This window comes from Schistocerca nitens, chromosome 6 (genome assembly GCF_023898315.1).
Source record: "Schistocerca nitens isolate TAMUIC-IGC-003100 chromosome 6, iqSchNite1.1, whole genome shotgun sequence".
Taxonomy (NCBI): domain Eukaryota; kingdom Metazoa; phylum Arthropoda; class Insecta; order Orthoptera; family Acrididae; genus Schistocerca; species Schistocerca nitens.
In genome coordinates this window covers 247,000,327-247,019,201 of record NC_064619.1, presented here as the reverse complement: position 1 = coordinate 247,019,201, position 18,875 = coordinate 247,000,327, and the positions used below count along the sequence as shown (strand labels likewise).

Below are 18,875 nucleotides of genomic sequence, written 5' to 3'. Positions count from 1 at the left end.
GTTGGATATAATATCCAATAACTTAAGAAAGAAATGACATTATTCGGCTCTCAATTTTAAATAAAATTTTGATATCTTATGTACTTTCTATTCACTGCAATGTATGAGCTAAAACCCACCATAAGCAATGTTTACACAACGTGTTTTTACCTCTGTGAACTCTTTTAAATTTCGGGCAAGGCTTTACGTACAGCGATAACAAAAGCAGCTTCGCATGGAACACAAAGAGGTCATGGGTAGCAGCAGAAGAGTTAAATGGAGTGTTCAGAATGCGTGAATGTATTAAGGATTTTGTGACACATTTTCCTTTTGTAACAATACAGCTTATTGTGGAGTATTGATTGATTTATTTATTTATTTTCTTTGTGAAGAAATACAGCTTATAATATATTGAACCTTAGTTGATTCATCTCTGTTTACCCTGAAAGAAATGTTTTAACATTGCTCATAAATAATTTGTATAAAATGCAGATCAGTCTATTTGAGTGACTTAGAATTTTGAGAGTAGTGTAAAATTCCACTTTTTTTTAAATTATAGATGTTACCACTTGATCTGACATTTGTTGCTAAAACATTATGCTTGTGCGTGCTATGGTTTCAGTCTGTCATCTTGTATTTTGAAATTCTTACTTAGTTACTTATTGAATACAGTGAGCTGTTAAATTAGTTTCAGAATACCAATTTCCATTCATTGTCCTATTCTCTGAATTTCAATGAAAAGTCTGATATACTGTATGTATTTTCTCACATACTCTGATGAGCAAAACATTATGACTTCCGCGCACTGCGAGGTTGGATGAATGGGCAGTCATTATAGTGAAGATACAGGGCACAAATGTGGAAATCCACTGATATAAGCAGGTTTGACGCTCCGGCTGGAAATGAGAATCTCTGAAACGGTGAAACTGGTCGTCTGTCAGGGTAGCATTGTCGTGTGCACCTATGGAAAGTGGTTGAACGTTGGTGAAATAATGCACAGGCAGTATGGTATTGGACGATCATGTCTCATCACAAAATGTTCAGGTCAGAGGATCCCCCACTGTTTAATCGAGGATAGGCAGCAATCTGTGGTAGAAGTGAAGACAGAGTACAGTGCTAGTGCAGGCACTAGTGTTTTGGAACATACTGTTCAGAAGCCGTTGTTGAACATGGAGCTCTGCATCATACAACATGTGTTCGTGTAATGACCCAAGGACATCGTCTATTATGATTGCAGTTGTCACAGCATCACTGAGTTCTCAGTTTGGATCAATAGAAACATGTAATCTGCTGAGTGAATCGCATTACTTGTTTCACCAAATTGATGGTTGTGTCCTTAAACGCCGTCATTCAGGCGAATGGCTGCACAAAATATGCACTGTGTCACAGATGCAGGCTGATGTGGGCAGAATTATGCTGTGTGGTTCATTGAGTTGGGCTTCCGTCATATCTGTAGTAGTAAACGATGGAATAATGACAGCAGGGAACTATGTAAACATTACTATGAACCACCTTCATCATTTCAAGCTTGAAGTTTACCCATACAGCGATGACCTCTTCCAACAGGATAACTGTCTGTGTTGCAGGTCAGAATCATACAGTGGTCTGAGGGGCATTAAAATGAACTCACATTGATGTCTTGGCCACCAAATGTGCTGATCTGTACCCATTGGAACGCATATCGCGTGCCAGCTGCATGCCCATAAACTACCGTCCCTTAATATGTGGGAATTGCTTGGTCTGGTGCCACATACTTCTGGAATACTGTCAAGGACTTGTAGAATCTGTGCCAAGCAGAATCTGTGTTGTACTGTGTTTGGAAAGTAGAACAACACATTATTAAAACAGGTGGTCATAATGTTTTGGCTCATTGGTGTATGTCCTTTTTTTTAATGCATGTTTCTTTAAGAACCATATATTGATATTGATACACATAAAAATGAAAATACTTGTACAATTTAATGCATTTAAAAGATTGTACTGCAGTGAGCTTTTGAGCTCTACTTGTTAATGTGGTTGTGCTGCTTAATTTTTTTATCCAGGAAAAGATAAGTGCTAATGAAAACTTAATTCAAAGTGCAAATATGAAATTGAAAGCGTTAGAAAAGAATTATGAAACTCATCTTGCAAAAATAAAACACATGGAAACTGACTTGAAAACTCGTGAACTGAAATGCAAGACGGCTGTCGAAAAAGCAAATGAACTTTGTCCAAGAATGGTTACAAATAGGTAAGAGCACTGTGTAATTTTGTGGCCAATTTCAGTCTTAATGCTGACATTCACATACTATTTGTTCTTGTGGTTAAATTTCTCACATTTTTATGTTTGCTTAGCCTGTGTATAGCTGATAGAAAATTTTTTGTAAAACAATCTCTTTAGAAAAATGTTTGTAATTTGAGGAAGCTCCATGCCCATCACATGTTACAAGGCTTATTCCCTTCATCCTCGTCTATTGATGAGTATTTATGTAGTGTTCTCGTACAGAACTACCACACTGATTTAGGTTTGCATTGGTTTCCTTATTTACTTTTGAAATAAATGCAGGGATGATTCTGGTAAACAAGGACTCACCAGTTTCCTTCTCAGGCTGTTACCCAACAACTTGCTTTCTAGTTCGTATGAAGTGGTTTTTGCCGACAGGTAGTGTGCAAAAATCAGTTCATAGATACTGGCCGCTGCTGAATTGTGTATATAATTAGAATTTATACACTCGTTGTCAGTTAAGGTCTGGAGACGGTGCACTGAAGCAGCAGAACTGGTAGCCATGTAATAGATAACATCATAAGGATGGCTATAAATGTTCCTTTTTGTTACAATCTTATATTTGTTGTTCTATGAGACTAATTAGAGTTTCAGCCACCCTCTCTTCAAATTATGGTTTGAAGTTGTTTGACTGGTGTAATTCATTATTGTTTGTGTATAGTGAAAAATATTTTGAGTCTATAAGGAAAATATTCTCATAAACAATTCATATACTGTCACAAAGATAAGTCTGTTCTACTCACATTTTGACAGTCTAGGTGCTGATAACCTTATCATTCAGTGCCCCTAGCAATCCCCACCCCCCCCCCCCCCTCACCCAACCACACATACACAAAACAGAGTCTAGGGACTAGGGACAGCGTGAAAATGAAAAATGGATTGTGTCCTCTGTTTATATCAAATAGTGCCACAATATTGAGCCTTAATGTGCACTCATTCCTTTGTTATGGTGCAAGTGCATGTGATGGAATATTTATTACTGGAGGATCAGTGAAGCTACACCTGGAAGAAAAAGTAGGCAGACATGGTACATACCAGGTAATATTAACATGTCTGTTGTTAATAGGTTGGCCTTTTTGAAAATGTGCGGCTGGATGGTGCTTTATTGTTTAACATCTAGCACATACAATGCGACTGTTTTCGAAAGATCAGAAAATAGAAAGAATGACTCATGCAGAGAACATCTTTAATAAACGTGGGCCTCGAACAATTTGACTGGGCTAGATTAATGGCAAAGTGCACTTGCATTTTCACTTGAGTGATTTCAGGTAAGCACAGGCTACCAAGAGCATGGATTAACTAGATTTATGCTCATGAGTTGTGCTAGATCTTTGGGAAAGATTGTACAAACTACATAAGCAGTTCAGTAAAAACCGAATGGACTTCCCTGAAAAGACGAATCACTGATGTTAAAAAACAAATATAGATACCAGGAAGGTAACCATGAAAAAAATTGGGTGGTAAAAGAATACTTCAATTAATCGACAAAAGAAGGAAATACAAAAATGTTCAGGAATAGAAGGAATACGGCAGTATAATCCACCAAGATAGAAATTGAAGTGCACCAAGATAGAAATTGAAGTTACATATGAGATTGTTTGGACAAGACTCCGTATCAAGTGTGGGCATAAAATTATTAATTTGAGCCTTCTTTCACCCACCAGACTCATCTCCTGATGATGTAAGCAAAAACTCTACAGAAAACCCCATTTCACTTGTATGTATGTTCCCCAATCATACTGTAACTGAAGAACAGTTCCTAATGAGGGGGCCTGCATGGTACACAGTCACTATAAAGAAACTTATAAAGAAACAGAGATTACTGTAAAACAAAGCTTAGGGTGGTCCATTGATTGTGACCGGGTCAAATATCTCACAAAATAAGCGTCAAACGAAAAAACTACAAAGAACGAAACTTGTCTAGCTTGAAGGGGTAAACAAGATGGCGCTATGGTTGGCCTGCTAGATGGCGCTGCCATAGGTCAAACGGATATCAAATGCATTTTTTAAAATAGGAAGCCCCATTTTTTATTACATATTCGTGTAGTACGTAAAGAAATATGAATGTTTTAGTTGGACCACTTTTTTCGCTTTGTGATAGATGGCGCTGTAATAGTCACAAACATATGGCTCACAATTTTAGACGAACAGTTGGTAACTGGTAGGTTTTTTAAATTAAAATACAGAACGTAGGTACGTTTGAACATTTTATTTCGGTTGTTCCAATGTGATACATGTATCTTAGTGAACTTATCATTTCTGAGAATGCATGCTGTCACAATGTGATTACCTGTAAATACCACATTAATGCAATAAATGCTCAAAATGATGCCCATCAGCCTCAATGTATTTGGCCATACGTGTAAGGACATTCCTCTCAACAGCGAGTAGTTCGCCTTCCGTAATGTTCGCACATGCATTGACAATGCGCTGACGCATGTTGTCAGGCATTGTTGGTGGATCACGATAGCAAATATCCTTCAACTTTCCCCACAGAAAGAAATCTGGGGACTTCAGATCCAGTGAATGTGCGACCAATCCACCTGTCATGAAATATGCGATTCAATACCACTTCAACCACACGCGAGCTATGTGCTGGACATCCATCATGTTGGAAGTACATCGCCACTCTGTGGTCCAACTAAAACATTCATATTTCTTTACGTATTACACGAATATGTAATAAAAATGGGGGTTCCTATTTAAAAAACGCAGTTGACCCGTTTGACCTATGGCAGCGCCATCTAGTGGGCCAACCATAGTGCCATCTGGTTTCCCCCTTCAAGCTAGACGAGTTTCGTTCTTTGTAGTTTTTTCATTTGATGCTTATTTTGTGAGATATTTGGCCTGGTCACTATCAATGGACCACCCTGTAGATAGAGAGATGTTGAATGAACCACATTTGGCTGTCATGAGAGCAGTGCATGATGTCTTCAGTGACTACCATAGCAGAATATTCTCAAATGATCTTTCACAAAACCCAAAGTAATTCTGTTCGTATGTAAAGGCTGTTAGTGGCACCAAAGTTAGTGTCCACCCCATAGTGAATGAGACAGGAACTGAAATTGAGGGTAGCAAAGAAAAAGCTGAAATGCCTAACTCTGTTTTCCAAGGTTCCTCTGCAAAGAGAACCCCAGTATAATTGCCCCAACTTAATCATCATACCACTGAAAAGATGAACAAAAAAAATTTTTTTGTCAGTGGTGTTGAGGAACATCTGAAATTGTTAAAATTGAACGAAGCTTCAGGGTCTATTGGAATCCCTCTCAGATTCTCTATTGAATTTGTGGCTGAGGTAGAGCCTCTTCTTTCTCCTAACTATTGAAGATTCCTCAAACAAAAAATTATGCCCAGTTCTTTGAAAGAAACACAGGTCACAAATGTCTACAAGGTTAGTAGAAGTGATCCAAAAAAATATTGTCCAATATCCTTGACATCAATTTGTTGTAGAATGTTAGAACATATTCTGAGCTCAAACATAATGAGGTACCTTGACCAGAATGACCTCCTCATTGCCAACCAGGATGAATTCTGAAAACATCGATCATGTGAAACCCAACTCTCAATTTTCTAAAATGATGTACTGAAAGCTTTGGATCAAGGCAATCAGGTAGGCATAAATGCAGTACTTCTACATTTCTGAAAAGCATTTAACTCAGTACCACACCTATGCTTATTGTCAAAAGTACAATCACATGGGGTATCAAGTGAAATCTGGATTGAGACTTTTTGGTAGGAAGGACACAGCAAGTTATCTTGGATGAAGAGTCATCATCAGAAGTAGAAGTAACTTCAGGTGTGCCCCAGGGAACTCTGTTGGGACCTTTGCTGTTCATGTTGTACATCAGTGACCTTGCAGACAATATTACTAGTAACCTCAAGCTTTTTGCAGATGATGCAGCAACTATAATGAAGTACTATCTGAAAGAAACTGCATAAATATTGAGTCAGATCTTGATAAGATTGGCAATTGGCTTTAAATGTTCAGAAATGTAAAATTGTGCACTTCACAAAATGAAAAACACATAGTCTCTTATGACTATAATATCAGTGAGTCACAGTTGGAATCAGCCAGCTCATACAAATACCTGGCTATAACACTTTGTAGGGATATGAAATGCAATCATCGTATAGACATAACCAAACAAAAGAAAATTCAGGATGCAATAATGACAATTATGGAAAGGATAGTTGCTACTCGGCATATAGCGGAGCTCATGCACTACAAAAAGATTGTCAAACAAGTAAGCTTCCAGCCAAAAGGCCTTCATTGGAATTAGACAACACAAATTCACACACTCATGCAAATACAACTCACCCACACATGACCACAGTTCCTCACTGCTGAGACAGTCTGGCCTCTGTAGCCAGAGATTGTGATCATATGTGAGTGAGTTGTGTTTGCGTGAATGTATGTTGTCTCATCCTGATGAAGGCCTTTTCAGTCAGAAGATTAATTGTTTGACAGTCATTCTGTTGTGCCTATCTGCGACTCAGCAGTTGTGCTATATGGTGAGTAGGAACTATCCTTTTCGCAATATTGTAATGATCACATAGGTCCAGTCATGGGTAAAGCAGGTGGTAGACTTCAGTTTATCGTTAGAATACTGGGGAAGTGCAGTCAGCCTTCAAAGGAGATTGCTTATAAAATACTTGTGCAAGCAGTTCTAGAATATTGCTCAAGTATGTGGGACCTGTTCCAAATAGGACTAACAGGGATATTGAACATATACATAAAAGGGCAGCATGAATAATCACAGGTTTACGAACTTTTTAAGAATTTCCAGCATGCTGGAATAACTGTGGATCAGCAACTTCTGTTAATCAGTAGAATGAAAAACCAGTCAAAAGTTGCAAATTCTACTTTTTTTTACTCGACGACTAGTTTCAGGCCAAGACCCCTTTCCAAATCATCGTCACATAGTAAAAGTAAAATTTGCAACTTCGGACTAGTTTTTCATTCTGCTGATCACAGGTTTGTTTGATCCATGGGGGAACTGAACTGGAAAACTCTTGAAGATAGCCGTATACTATCCCAAGAAAGTGTATTAACAAAGTTTCAACAATCAGCTTTAAATGTTTACTTTAGAAATATATTACAATCCCTACGTACCGCTTATCTAGGGATTGTGAAGATAAGATTAGAACAATTATAACATTCAAAGAGGTGTTCAGTCAGTCATTCCTCCTGCGCTGCATATGTGAATTAAACAGGAAGTAACCTAATAACTGGTAGAATGATATGTACCCTTTAGTCACACACCTCACGGTGGTTTGCAGAGTGTAAATGGAGATTGTCACTCAGAAATAAAATCAATGTGAAATGGAGGGAAGATAGAGTGAAATGGCAATAACAAAAATGTGAAGAAATCGAAAAGCAGTAATGGTCATAAGGGCAAATTAAGCATGTAGAAAAGTGAAAGTTGCTACATCTTTATGGGATATCAATGTAGGAAGGTGGGTGGCCAGGCGTAGCGAAGCAGCATACTGTCACTGTTGTAGGTCTGGATGAGAGCAAGTAATTAATGTGCACAAATAGTCTGCAAATGTATATTTACTCAACTTTGATCAAATCAGGAGTATAGTCCGTAAACATAGTCTAGTATGCACAGCAATAGATGTCAAAACTTGGCACACAATAGGAACACCAAGACACTACGTAGTTTGCTCTGTAGCTCACAACAAACCAGCCCTGTATCCAGTCTACAGAGGTTGTCCTTGTTGGCAGCCAGTGGAGGCAAGTCCAACAGGCACACATCATTGCCTGCATTGTTGTCCTGTGTGACACATATCGGCATCCGTTGAAATCTCTTAACGTGCTACCAGTTGTTACCAGATACCGGCTCCAGTGGCATCGATGGCAGTGACTCCACAAAAGTAAAATTGATAAAATTAAAAGTAGATGCATCAACATTAGGAGTGCAAAAGAAATTCCACTCTGAAATGCATAAGAGAGAGGAGATTGGTGGAAAGAGTAAACTGATAGCTTTTGTATAGAGGATCCAGCATTAGTGTAGTCTGACAGAGCTTTGGAAGACTTGCAAACAAAAGAGACAGAAGAGAGAGATAACATTCTGTCACAATTTCTAAAATCATTGTGGTTTAAGTGACAACTAAAAGTTTAATCAAGTCTTTGTAAGGAATTTATAGAGTTTGGCAGAAAAATGTATAGACTCTTCGTCGAGCTCTGCCGAGATATCAATATTGTCATTCAATTTGAGTTACAAGTGTGTTGTAGTATGTTAGTACTTTCATATCGGTATTGTGAAAACAGGATGGCTGGAGCTCGCTTTTCATTTGAGCAACGAAAATATATTGTGAAGTGGTTTTTCAAGTTCGATAATGCCATTGAAGTGCAACGTCTGTGGAGGTGGGAGTTTGAAACAGAACAGCCAGCCCACCTAACAATTAAATGTATCATTGACAAGTTTGAATTGCATGGAAGAATGTGTGATATTCACAAAGGAAGAGCAGGAAGACATCATACAGCTACAAGTCCTGCTTCATCGACTCTCGCGTTGGAAACTTTTGTTAATTCTCCACAGAAGTCTGCTATGCAATGTGCACATAAAGTGGGGGTTAGCAGTACAAGTGTACGAAGAATTCTAAAAGCTGCAAAGTGGAAAGTTTACATTCCGCGATTACTGTACATGATTAATGATGATGATCCTGATCGCCGAATGCAATTTTGTGAGTGGCATCAGCAAATGGTAACTGATGACGAACAATTTGTGACGAAGGTAGTGTGGAGTGATGAGGCACAATTTAAACTTAATGGAACCATAAATTGGCATAACAGTGTGTACTGGGCACCGGAAAATCTGCGTGTTTATGTGGATAAAGTGGTCAATCTACCAGGGGTTCATGTGTGGTGTGTACTATAATCTAGGGGCTTAGTAGGGCCCCAGGTATACGTGTGGTTTCTGGAGATGCTGGAGAGGTCTTCTACCAACAGGATTACCACCTTGCCGTATGAGCTTTCCTGGGTTACAATTTTCTGGGGTATTGGATTGGACGAAGAGGGCCCATTGAGTTCCCTCCACGGTCGCCAGATCTAACACCTGTGGACTTATACCTGTGGGGAGCTGTGAAAGATATCATCTATTGAAGTAAGCCATGCACACTGGAGGAAATTCGCCAGGAGATTACAGCGACATGTGCAGCGATCTCCACTATAATATTGACTGACATAGTTGCGGCGACAGCTCGTCATTCTTTTACATGTATAGCTGCCAACAGTGAACATTTTGAATATTAAAACTAACCATGTGCTAAACTGAAGATTGTACAACATGTGTGATCCATTATTAAATGTAAAATAAGCACATAAGCTATACTTTTCTTTCCTTAAAGTGTGTATAACGGACTCTGTCCGAACCAATGGAGTTTCAGAATATCATCATCCCACAATCAAAAGGCAGATAAATGGGAGAAGTATAACATAACCAGCTTTACAGTTTGTGCATCCACGTTGCTGACAAGAATAACATCCAGAAGAATGGAAAAGAAAATCGATGATGTGTTAGTTATCGATTTGACTTTAGAAAGAGGTAAAGGCACCAAACAGGCAATTCTGACAGTGCTCGTGATAGGGTTTGTACATCTAAAAAATGAATCGGACAACATAAAATAGTTCAAGACGTTTGAAATTATCAGAATAATAGGCATAACCTGTAGGGAAATGTGAGTAATATACAATAAGTACTAGAATTGAGAGAGAACAATAAGAATTGAAGAAGAGAGAAATGCTTGGATTAGAAAGGAGATAAAGAATGGTTCAGCCTTTTTCTCCTCTGTTGTCCAACCTGTGCTTTGAAGAAATAATGGCAGAAATAAACGAAAGATTAAGGAGCAAGATTAAAATTCAGGGTGAAAGGGTATGAGTGATGAGATTTGCTACAAACATTGCCACCCTCAGTTAAAGTGGGGAAGAATTATAGGATCTGTTGAATGAAACAGACAGAATACAGAAAATGGTCTGAAAGTACATTAAAGAAAGACTAATGTAACGGTGAGTAGCAGAAATGAGATAAATGATAAACTTAAAATCAAAACTGGGGACAAGTAGCAGATGAAATAAAGGAATTATACTAGCTTGGAAGCAAAACAATATGTGATGGAGAAAGCCAGGAGGATATAAGAAGCTGACTAGCAAAGACAAGGGGGGGCATTCCTGCGAAAAATAAAGTATACTAATATCAAATGTAGGACTAAATTTGAGTAAGAAATTTCTGAAAATATACATTCTTTCAGTTCCATTTTGTGCTGCAGTATAGTAGAAGAGGAAGCTGACGTCCATTTATGTATGATTAACAGAGATACAGTGTACCAATTAGCGAGGTGTCGAATCTGCAGTGGCATTTCAGACAATGTTCTTGTAATAAAATGAAGACCAAATAACAATGTTATGAGAAGAAATAGTTGCTACCACCCCATGACTGGAAACTTAACCCTGTCAATCCCCAAATGGAAAGTGACCACCTACAGCAGAGCTGGCAGCTTAATGCCAGCCATCATGTAAACTCATTAATAGTCATACACACAATGCAACCCCATAAAAGATGTACATTAAGAATAAACATTCTAATTTTATATCCTTTTCTTGAGAAAATCCTCGAGATGGGTGATGCACCCATATACTAGATTTTCTTGTGACAGGAGTACTGGAAAGCATCTCTGTGGGAGTCTTCACAGGTGTACTGACTTAACAACTAATACCAGCTTTTTGGAAGCCAGGATGTATGGGCCATCCCATCCTCCCAAAAAGTTTTCCTGTAGCCAGTATCACACTAGGACATCTGCCAAGTGCTGATGCATGGCAAACTTTTTAAATGCACAAGAAGTAACATTAACAATTATGAAAAGGATAGATTGCTACTCACTGTAAAGATGAATGTTGAGTAGCAGACAGGCACAATGAAAAGACTGTTACACACTAAGCTATCAGCAAAACCCTTCTTCAGAAAAGAAAAGACACACATTCACACACAGTTGTTGATATTCCAAACAAGATTTTCCATTGTTTAAGGGGCTCCGGAACGCCCTATACTTGCAATGTTAAAATAACGCTTATAAATTACATTTTTCCTCACAAAGTATTTGAGGTAGGAAGTTGAACTTTTTACAGATTATTTACTGGAATATGGGCTACAACTTAACACAGGGATTTTACAAAATTTTAGTTCAGTTATTAAAGATGATTTTTTTTTCAATTGTAATGAAAATTCACAACATTTTTTTGCAATTTTTTATTTATATATTCAAAAATATAAATTTTTTAGGAAAAAGGCTGTGTTAAATTATGCAGAAGGTACTGTGTAACATTTACTGAAAGTTTGAAACAAATATGTTTGGAAGATCCTTAGAAAACATGTAATTAGTATGAGAAAATAAATGTTTTGGGAATCGAGCGACAAAGATTGGATTAACTTTTTAGTGCATTCCAGGTCCATAGGATGGATTATCTTCATCCTCTGCAAACTCCTCCTCCAGCTTCCTCTTGTTCCTCCTCCTGTTTACTCTTGCTTGTATTTCTAGACTCTTTACATCCCTGTCTGCAGCCCGAAGGCGTTCCTTGTCTAAAGCAAGCATCGCTCGTACCATGTTAGAACCTATCTTCATTCCCATATTTCTAAATACCTTGCACCTTACAATGTTGCCATCATTGAAAGCCACAACAGCATCATACACACCAAAGTGAAGTGTTTCTATTCCAACAAATACAGTCTTGGGGATTCTCGACCATATAACACTATTTACACTTTCATTGGAGTTTTGAGTTTTTCCGTGAATACACTTTTTCAACAGTTCAGGTGCTGCTAAGTCTCTGAAAATAGGTTTTATCACCTCCATTATTGCATGAGGCAGACTATGCTTATGAGTGTACACTTCACCAGTTAGCAATCCTTTGTTATATTTACACCAAGTGTCTTCTTCTTTGGGACACAAGCTATGTTGGGGATTTTCACCGTCTTTATTGTTTACAGTAATAACACATACCTTTGGCTTTCCAACATTTCTCCTTTTCTTAAAAGCCTTCAGAGGATTTCTAATAACTTTACTTTTACTCATTATTATACTTCAACAAAACAGAGACTCAAGAAACAGAATTAATTACGAATATTTTCGAGATAACGACAGAGTAAATCAACATGAAACAATCGACAATCACACCAGCAATATATATTGAACCATCACAGGTTAGCCACAACACATACTTTATCTCACATCACTAAAATGTACCTGATGAACACGGACGTTAATAATAACACCATTTGACAGCAGTTTAACAGCGCCACAGTGGGTCACGCCCATGTAGAACACATTTTAGAAAAAATTTAAAAATAGTTGTAGTCTTCGGAATTGAATAAATTATATATCTATTAAAAGGTAATAGTCTGCAGATTCAGAAAACGCAAAAAAGTAATAATTGAACTTTTCATGATTTTGATCCTTTCCGGAGCCCCTTAACAAGCAACATTGTTACATGAGTTATGTTTCTTCCGCAGAATACTGTGTTTGTCACAAGAATGTCAATGTCAGTGTTACACACATTAAGCATCATACAAATTATACAAACAGTTGCCTATTTTTCATACAACATATGTGACCAAAAGAGTCAGAGATGGAAAGGGTTGGTACCAGATTCTACTGTTGTTCATATAACTGTGAAGTGAAGAATGAGAACTGATAGAAAGCATACAAAGAATTAGAAGAAATAGAACTGGTAATAAAAAATAGTGATATGTTGAGACCAGGCGGATAGTGAGAGTCAGTTCCATATATGTGGTTGCATCCTTTATTATGTGTGTGTTCAGTTACTGTCTTGATGTGCCATTGTAATGGTGTACTTATACTTTCTTTCTCCCATCTACATCTACATGGATACTCTACAAATCACATTTAAGTGCCTGACAGAGGCATGTATTATGTAATATTTTTCCTCCAAAGTGAATGAAACTTCAGAACTAGTTTACTGGTTAAACAGTGTGTGATGTTGTTTGACCTCTATAGAAGAAAATGAACAACTGTTAATTCCATAGTTACTTGTTTTTTCAGGTCTAGTCATGCAATTAATGATGAACTGACAAACATAAAAGAGTACATAAGAAATTTTGAGCAACAAGAGAAGAGTACCAAAGAAGAAATTGTTAAGGCATTGAATGAGAAGACAGCAAAATTTTCAGAAATAGATGTGAATGTTTCCAGATTAGAAAAGGCATTTGAGGTAATGTTTACCAACCCTTTGTGTCTGTGTGTGTGTGCGTGTGTGTGTGCGCGCTCGGGTGCGCGTTTGTGCGTGTGCGCACGCGCCCACGCAAGTGCGTGCTGTCAAGCTTAGCATCCTTTCTGTGTGTGTTTCTCATCTCAGTGCCTCATATATTTGTTGCATTTGTGTGCACGCGCACTTGCTATCAAGCCTCTAGCATCCTTTCTCTGTGTGCCTCTGATGCTCAGTGCCTCATACATTTTCTGCGTAGTGATCTGTCGTCATTTACATGATTATGATTATAATCCTAAAATGTGTTTATCATTTAACAGTTACATATGAAAAATTCAAAGAATTGTGAACTACAGTTATCAGCAACGACATTAAGCTTGTTGTAAAGTTCCTGCACTCAGATGGACTAAGTTATGATAAAGATATTATATTTAAATTACTGTATAATGATCTTTGTCGATTATTCCATTTCAGCAATAACTGGTAACATGTGCCACTACATAAACACCATTTGTTGTAACAGGGATAACATAAACGTGCACATGCGTATAAACCAGGCAGAATGTCACAGCCAGTGGCAGTGCTGAATGGCCCAATGACTTACTGTTTCATCGGGTGACACACATCCTCTTCTATTGCCCTTTTACCATCAACTTTAGTAGCTTCTTTACGAGAGAAAGGTAAAACATTCTCAGTCTAGCACAGGGAATGAAATTTCTATTCTGAAGCCACTAGCCATTCTAACAACTTGGGTTGCCTCAACCCCTTGATCTGATTATGATAAAATAACACCCCCCCCCCCCCCCCTGTCTTGTCTGACAAACTGTTCGAACAGTATCCTTGTACATAACACTATATCAAATTGTTTGATAGAATACAAAGGTTCCACATAGGCATTGCAAACGTAAATACATACTGATACCATAGTTTAGCGGTATAGCACTTCATGTTTGTATAGTGTCATCTTTCTGCAGTCACTTATCAGTGGCAGACTCAGAGATCAGATATCACAAGCATATCCTCCAGTGTGTCTTCAGCCGAGCCCTGTACATTTTTTTTTTTTTTTTTTTTTTTTTTTTTTTTACTACTACTACTACTACTGTGACAGCTGAAACCTCTCTCACATGAAACAATAGTTTGTATGTGCTCATTCTGCTAATAGAACATCCACTTTCTCGTCAAAGAGTGTTGGATTCAAGTAACCAAAGAGCTTTTTTTATTTCTTCATTTCCAAATTGAAGAATTTTATCTTTGTGAGGGCAGCTCAAGATGTCAAAAACATGCAGAGAGGTAATATCATCTGACGAGACAGCCTTTCTGTCATGTGCACCTTTGCATTCTTTTTATTAAGTTACCTGTTACAGTTTGGTACTATTGCTCCCCAGTTTGAATGTTTGTCAGCTGGATGTCATTAATTTTTCCTGAAATGAATACCTGGTTCAAAAACCTTTGTTCACTTGGTCCAACAGTATACTGCAGGTCCTCCAAAACTGAGACGCAGCATGCAGCTTTTATCAGGAATGAAATGAGGAGTTCCTCATTATCTAGTGACACACTTAATAGATTCAATTTCAAGTAGAAGTCCCAACAGGAAGTAGAGAAGCCTAACAAATTTAAATTGCTTTAGACTTTTCAGGAAATCCTTAGTTTTAGCGGTGCCATCATCGTTTCCATAGCCTGCGTGTTCAAGGTGGGTCACAACAGCTTTCCGTAGTTCGAGAGAGCTTGAATTACACTCTCTGTGTTGACTAACCAGCTGACACTGTAGATATCACTGAATTTATAAAATAATTCTCCTAGAACTTGTGCTGTTTCTCTCAACATCTGAAGTCTTTTTGTTGATTCATAGTAGAATTTGAAAATATTTCTAACCACAGAGTTAAATGTTTTGAGATGTTCACAGGCATTCAACATATCTTACTGCAAGTGGTGTGTGAGACAGTGAATACTTCCCAGTTTCGTGCAAAGAACTTTCATTTCCACGGCTAATCCTGATTTGTGCCCAACTATATTTGCAGCGCTATCAGTACCTAAGCTTATAATATAACATTTTCTTTGTATTCACTTGGGTGTATGATCATATCTAAATAATCTGTTAAAGCTGTGAAATAACCAGAGGAAGTGGAGACTGGTACCTCTGTTACACTTAAAATGTCCTCCTTGTTATGGCTATGATTTGCATCCATGCTTGTAATGTACATATTTGCATGATCGATCAGTGGATCCATCAGTTAGAAGGCTGAGGTATTTACAGTTCTTTAAATTGTGTATGAGAACCTGCTTCAGTCTATCCGCTATAAAATGAATAAATTCTTTGCACTACACAGTCACATTTAATTTTCCTGCCAAACACAGAAGGTGCACAGTCTTTAAAATGGCTTCTCATGCCTATGTAAGGTGGTAGGAAAACATTTGACTATTCATTTTTTAATGCATCTGGCCATTGATGATTCTGTGGACCATTTCATTGCCTTTACATAAGCAACATTTTCATGGTGCTCTTTATTCTGAGTGTGCAGAACAAAGGACTTTTTTATGCAGAAAACCTTTTTACCAACTGCTGGTCCACATTACTAGTTTACATGTGTACATAAAATTTGCAAGATGCAAGCTTTTGTTGTATCATCATACAGTAGCAACTCAAAATGGCTTGACCAGTTGTTATTAAATTTCCTTTTATTTTGGAATGCTGGTACGGCATTATTGCCTTTCCTTTCAGCAGAGCAGAAAGATGATAGAAGCTGAACACTATTGCTACTGGCTGATTCTGTCTGCAAACTGCAATTTGTTTTTCGTGCACCCAGGGAACATTCACATTGTCCTTCACACTTTGTCACCAGCTACACTCGCTTCATGACTGTGTTTGTTTCCTCTTTTCCATGGTAATAACTACTTCTTCACAAAGTTAGATACAATATATGTTTAGTTAGAAAACAATATAGGTAACCATAAAACCTGAATACCAGAGGATACAGCCATATCAACAAAGCACTACCATACCATATGTTACTGCCTTTTTTTATGTATGGCACTGCTCCCTTGTTTCATTAACCAGGAAATTCTCATTGCTGCGCCTGTCATAAGTATATATACACTATTGTAGTACATGAGATGTGCATGAGTTTGTGTTGTCTGCACAATTCTGAACCTAGCCCTAGGGTGTTTAGAAAATAAAATAAAATTTTCATGTAAGCCTGCGACGACTGTTGCCAATTTTCGGGTCAACCGTAAATTTTGCACAATGGTGTAGCACAAAAGGGTCATTCATACTTCTGAAATTTTATTTCTGTTATAAGGTTTGCACCTTAATCTACTGAGTTGTTATGTGTAGCTGGAATTTTAAAGTAGTAATGTATGGTTTGTTTAAATGGAAAATTGGAATATTGACTTTTGGGCAGTCTATCACTGTTGGGAACTAATCTGGAGTCGGTGGATGTAATCCAAAGATTTTACATAGACTGTTCGCAATAATTAATCTTTTCAAATATTTTATTCATGAGTTGAGGTCTTGCATGTTAGCATCATGTATTCAGATGTACTTAAATTTAAATAACTTTTTGAGAACAGTTGATAAAAAGCATATAAATTAAAATGTGGTCTTACTTCCCATGGTGATAAACCTCAAAACCTTACCCATTTGTTACTGATTTTATCTCTCATTTAGGATTGTTAAAAAACATTTTGTGTCATGTTCAGTTTAACAGTTTCTTTAACGACGGAAGATGTGTTTGGATGAGGCATATTTTATGACAATACTTGGCCGCAATAGTGTGGCCATCAGCATTGCTGCAGTGTGGCTGCAATAGATCGCAATTTTGTGGTATGGCTGGATGATATTGCTGATGCAGGTAGTTGCCAAGAGGTTTCTGGTCTTGTCCACCAAGGGTGGAGAATATTTCATATTGCGGGGCAATATCTGTCCTGCTCCTTGCCTGTAAATGCTTCTCCCTCGCTCTTACCTTTGCTTCCTCCTCATCTCACTAACAGCACTACAGTCCGTGTCTGAGCAAAAATAATATTGTTTTGCTTTTGTTCGAAAGTTTGCGTGCCTGCACATAGCCATGTGTTTAATAGTTGTTTGTTGTGTGCAGCAATGGAGAAGTGGAAAAACCAGAGAGCAATGAATTTTGTAAATGTGATTCACCTACAAACAGAGCTATGCGATGTCAAAAGTAATATGTACAGAAATTGCATCTGAAAAAACAATTGACAAACTGTTGCAGGTGAACTTGGAGTGAAGAGTGGAAGTGCAGGTGACTTTTCACCCACACGATTTGCATTTGATGGCATGAGTTTCATACTGTCTTGAGACATACCAGAAGCAGGAATTGATAGTGTAAACAGTGGTGTGTGCTGGTGAACAAAAATTGTCCTCTTATTGAAAATTTCCCATAGAAAAATCTTTCAGTCCTCCCAAATCATTGCATACATCTGGTACCATGAGGCTTATTGAAGAATAATGAACTTTAAAGGGAGACATTAAACTTCTGTATGAATTACCAGTAGCTAAAAACTGGGTGATCACCAGTCAAGTTGTAACTGGTATCGATTTTAGCATTTCTCAGACCAATTGCTTATATGAAATACTGGAAATTTTATGATTCTTCAGTTTCTCCCAGCGTATTTCTTGCTCGAACAGTCCACGGGTGTACCGCCGGTCCATAGTGTCCAACGAGCACAATATTTCGGCGATCAGACATGTCACCATCGTCAGGTGTGCTGACGAACTGAGCTCTTGAGCGTGGGTGGCCGTCTTAAATCCACTCCCCTCACGAGGCGTTCTCTCCGTGGTCCGCACCCATGCATCAGCGGTCGTTGAGATGCTGGCGTCGGCGTCTGTGGTGGCGTCGGTGTAATTGCTTTATCTGTCCTAGTCACCCGTTCGTTTCCTTTGCTGAACGTCTTTTTAATTAGACTCAATGCTGGTTCCCATGCCGTGCTGAGGTTGTAGCCGCAATCTTGGTTGATGAGTCCGCCCCAAGTACGAATTTCGATAGCCTCCCTAACGACGCAGTCCCAGTATTTAGATATCTGTGCCAAGACCGTGGTATGTTGGTAGTCCATTTCGTGATATTCAAGCATGTTGGTAGTCCATTTCGTGATATTCAAGCAAAAAGTGCTCTGCGACCACCGACTTGTTGGGGTACCAAAGTCGAGTGTGCCCCTGATGTTCTCGGCAACGATCTTCAATGGTGCGCACTGTCTGTCCAATATAAGTCTTCCCACATTGACACGGAATTTGGTATATGCCAGCCTTCTGCAAACCGAGATCGTCTTTGACACTTCCCAATAATGCCCGTATTGTATTTGGTGAGCAAAAGACAGTTCCTACTCAGTTTTTCCTCAATATTCGTCCTATTTTCCCCGATAGTGCGCCAGTATACGGTATATAGGCAGTGGCTATCTCTTTCT

At 38.2% G+C, this 18,875-nt stretch overlaps 1 protein-coding gene across 3 annotated transcripts in view; it reads left to right on the top strand.

Moving 5' to 3' along the window:
* LOC126262383 (structural maintenance of chromosomes protein 6) overlaps positions 1–18,875 on the top strand; it is a 200,027-nt gene that overhangs the window by 140,348 nt on the left and 40,804 nt on the right. For all 3 annotated transcript variants that reach the window (XM_049958980.1, XM_049958981.1, XM_049958982.1), the window contains 2 exons: positions 2,022–2,209; positions 13,301–13,469. In XM_049958980.1, the coding sequence (XP_049814937.1) occupies positions 2,022–2,209; positions 13,301–13,469 (357 nt within the window). The remainder of the gene's footprint in view (positions 1–2,021; positions 2,210–13,300; positions 13,470–18,875) is intronic.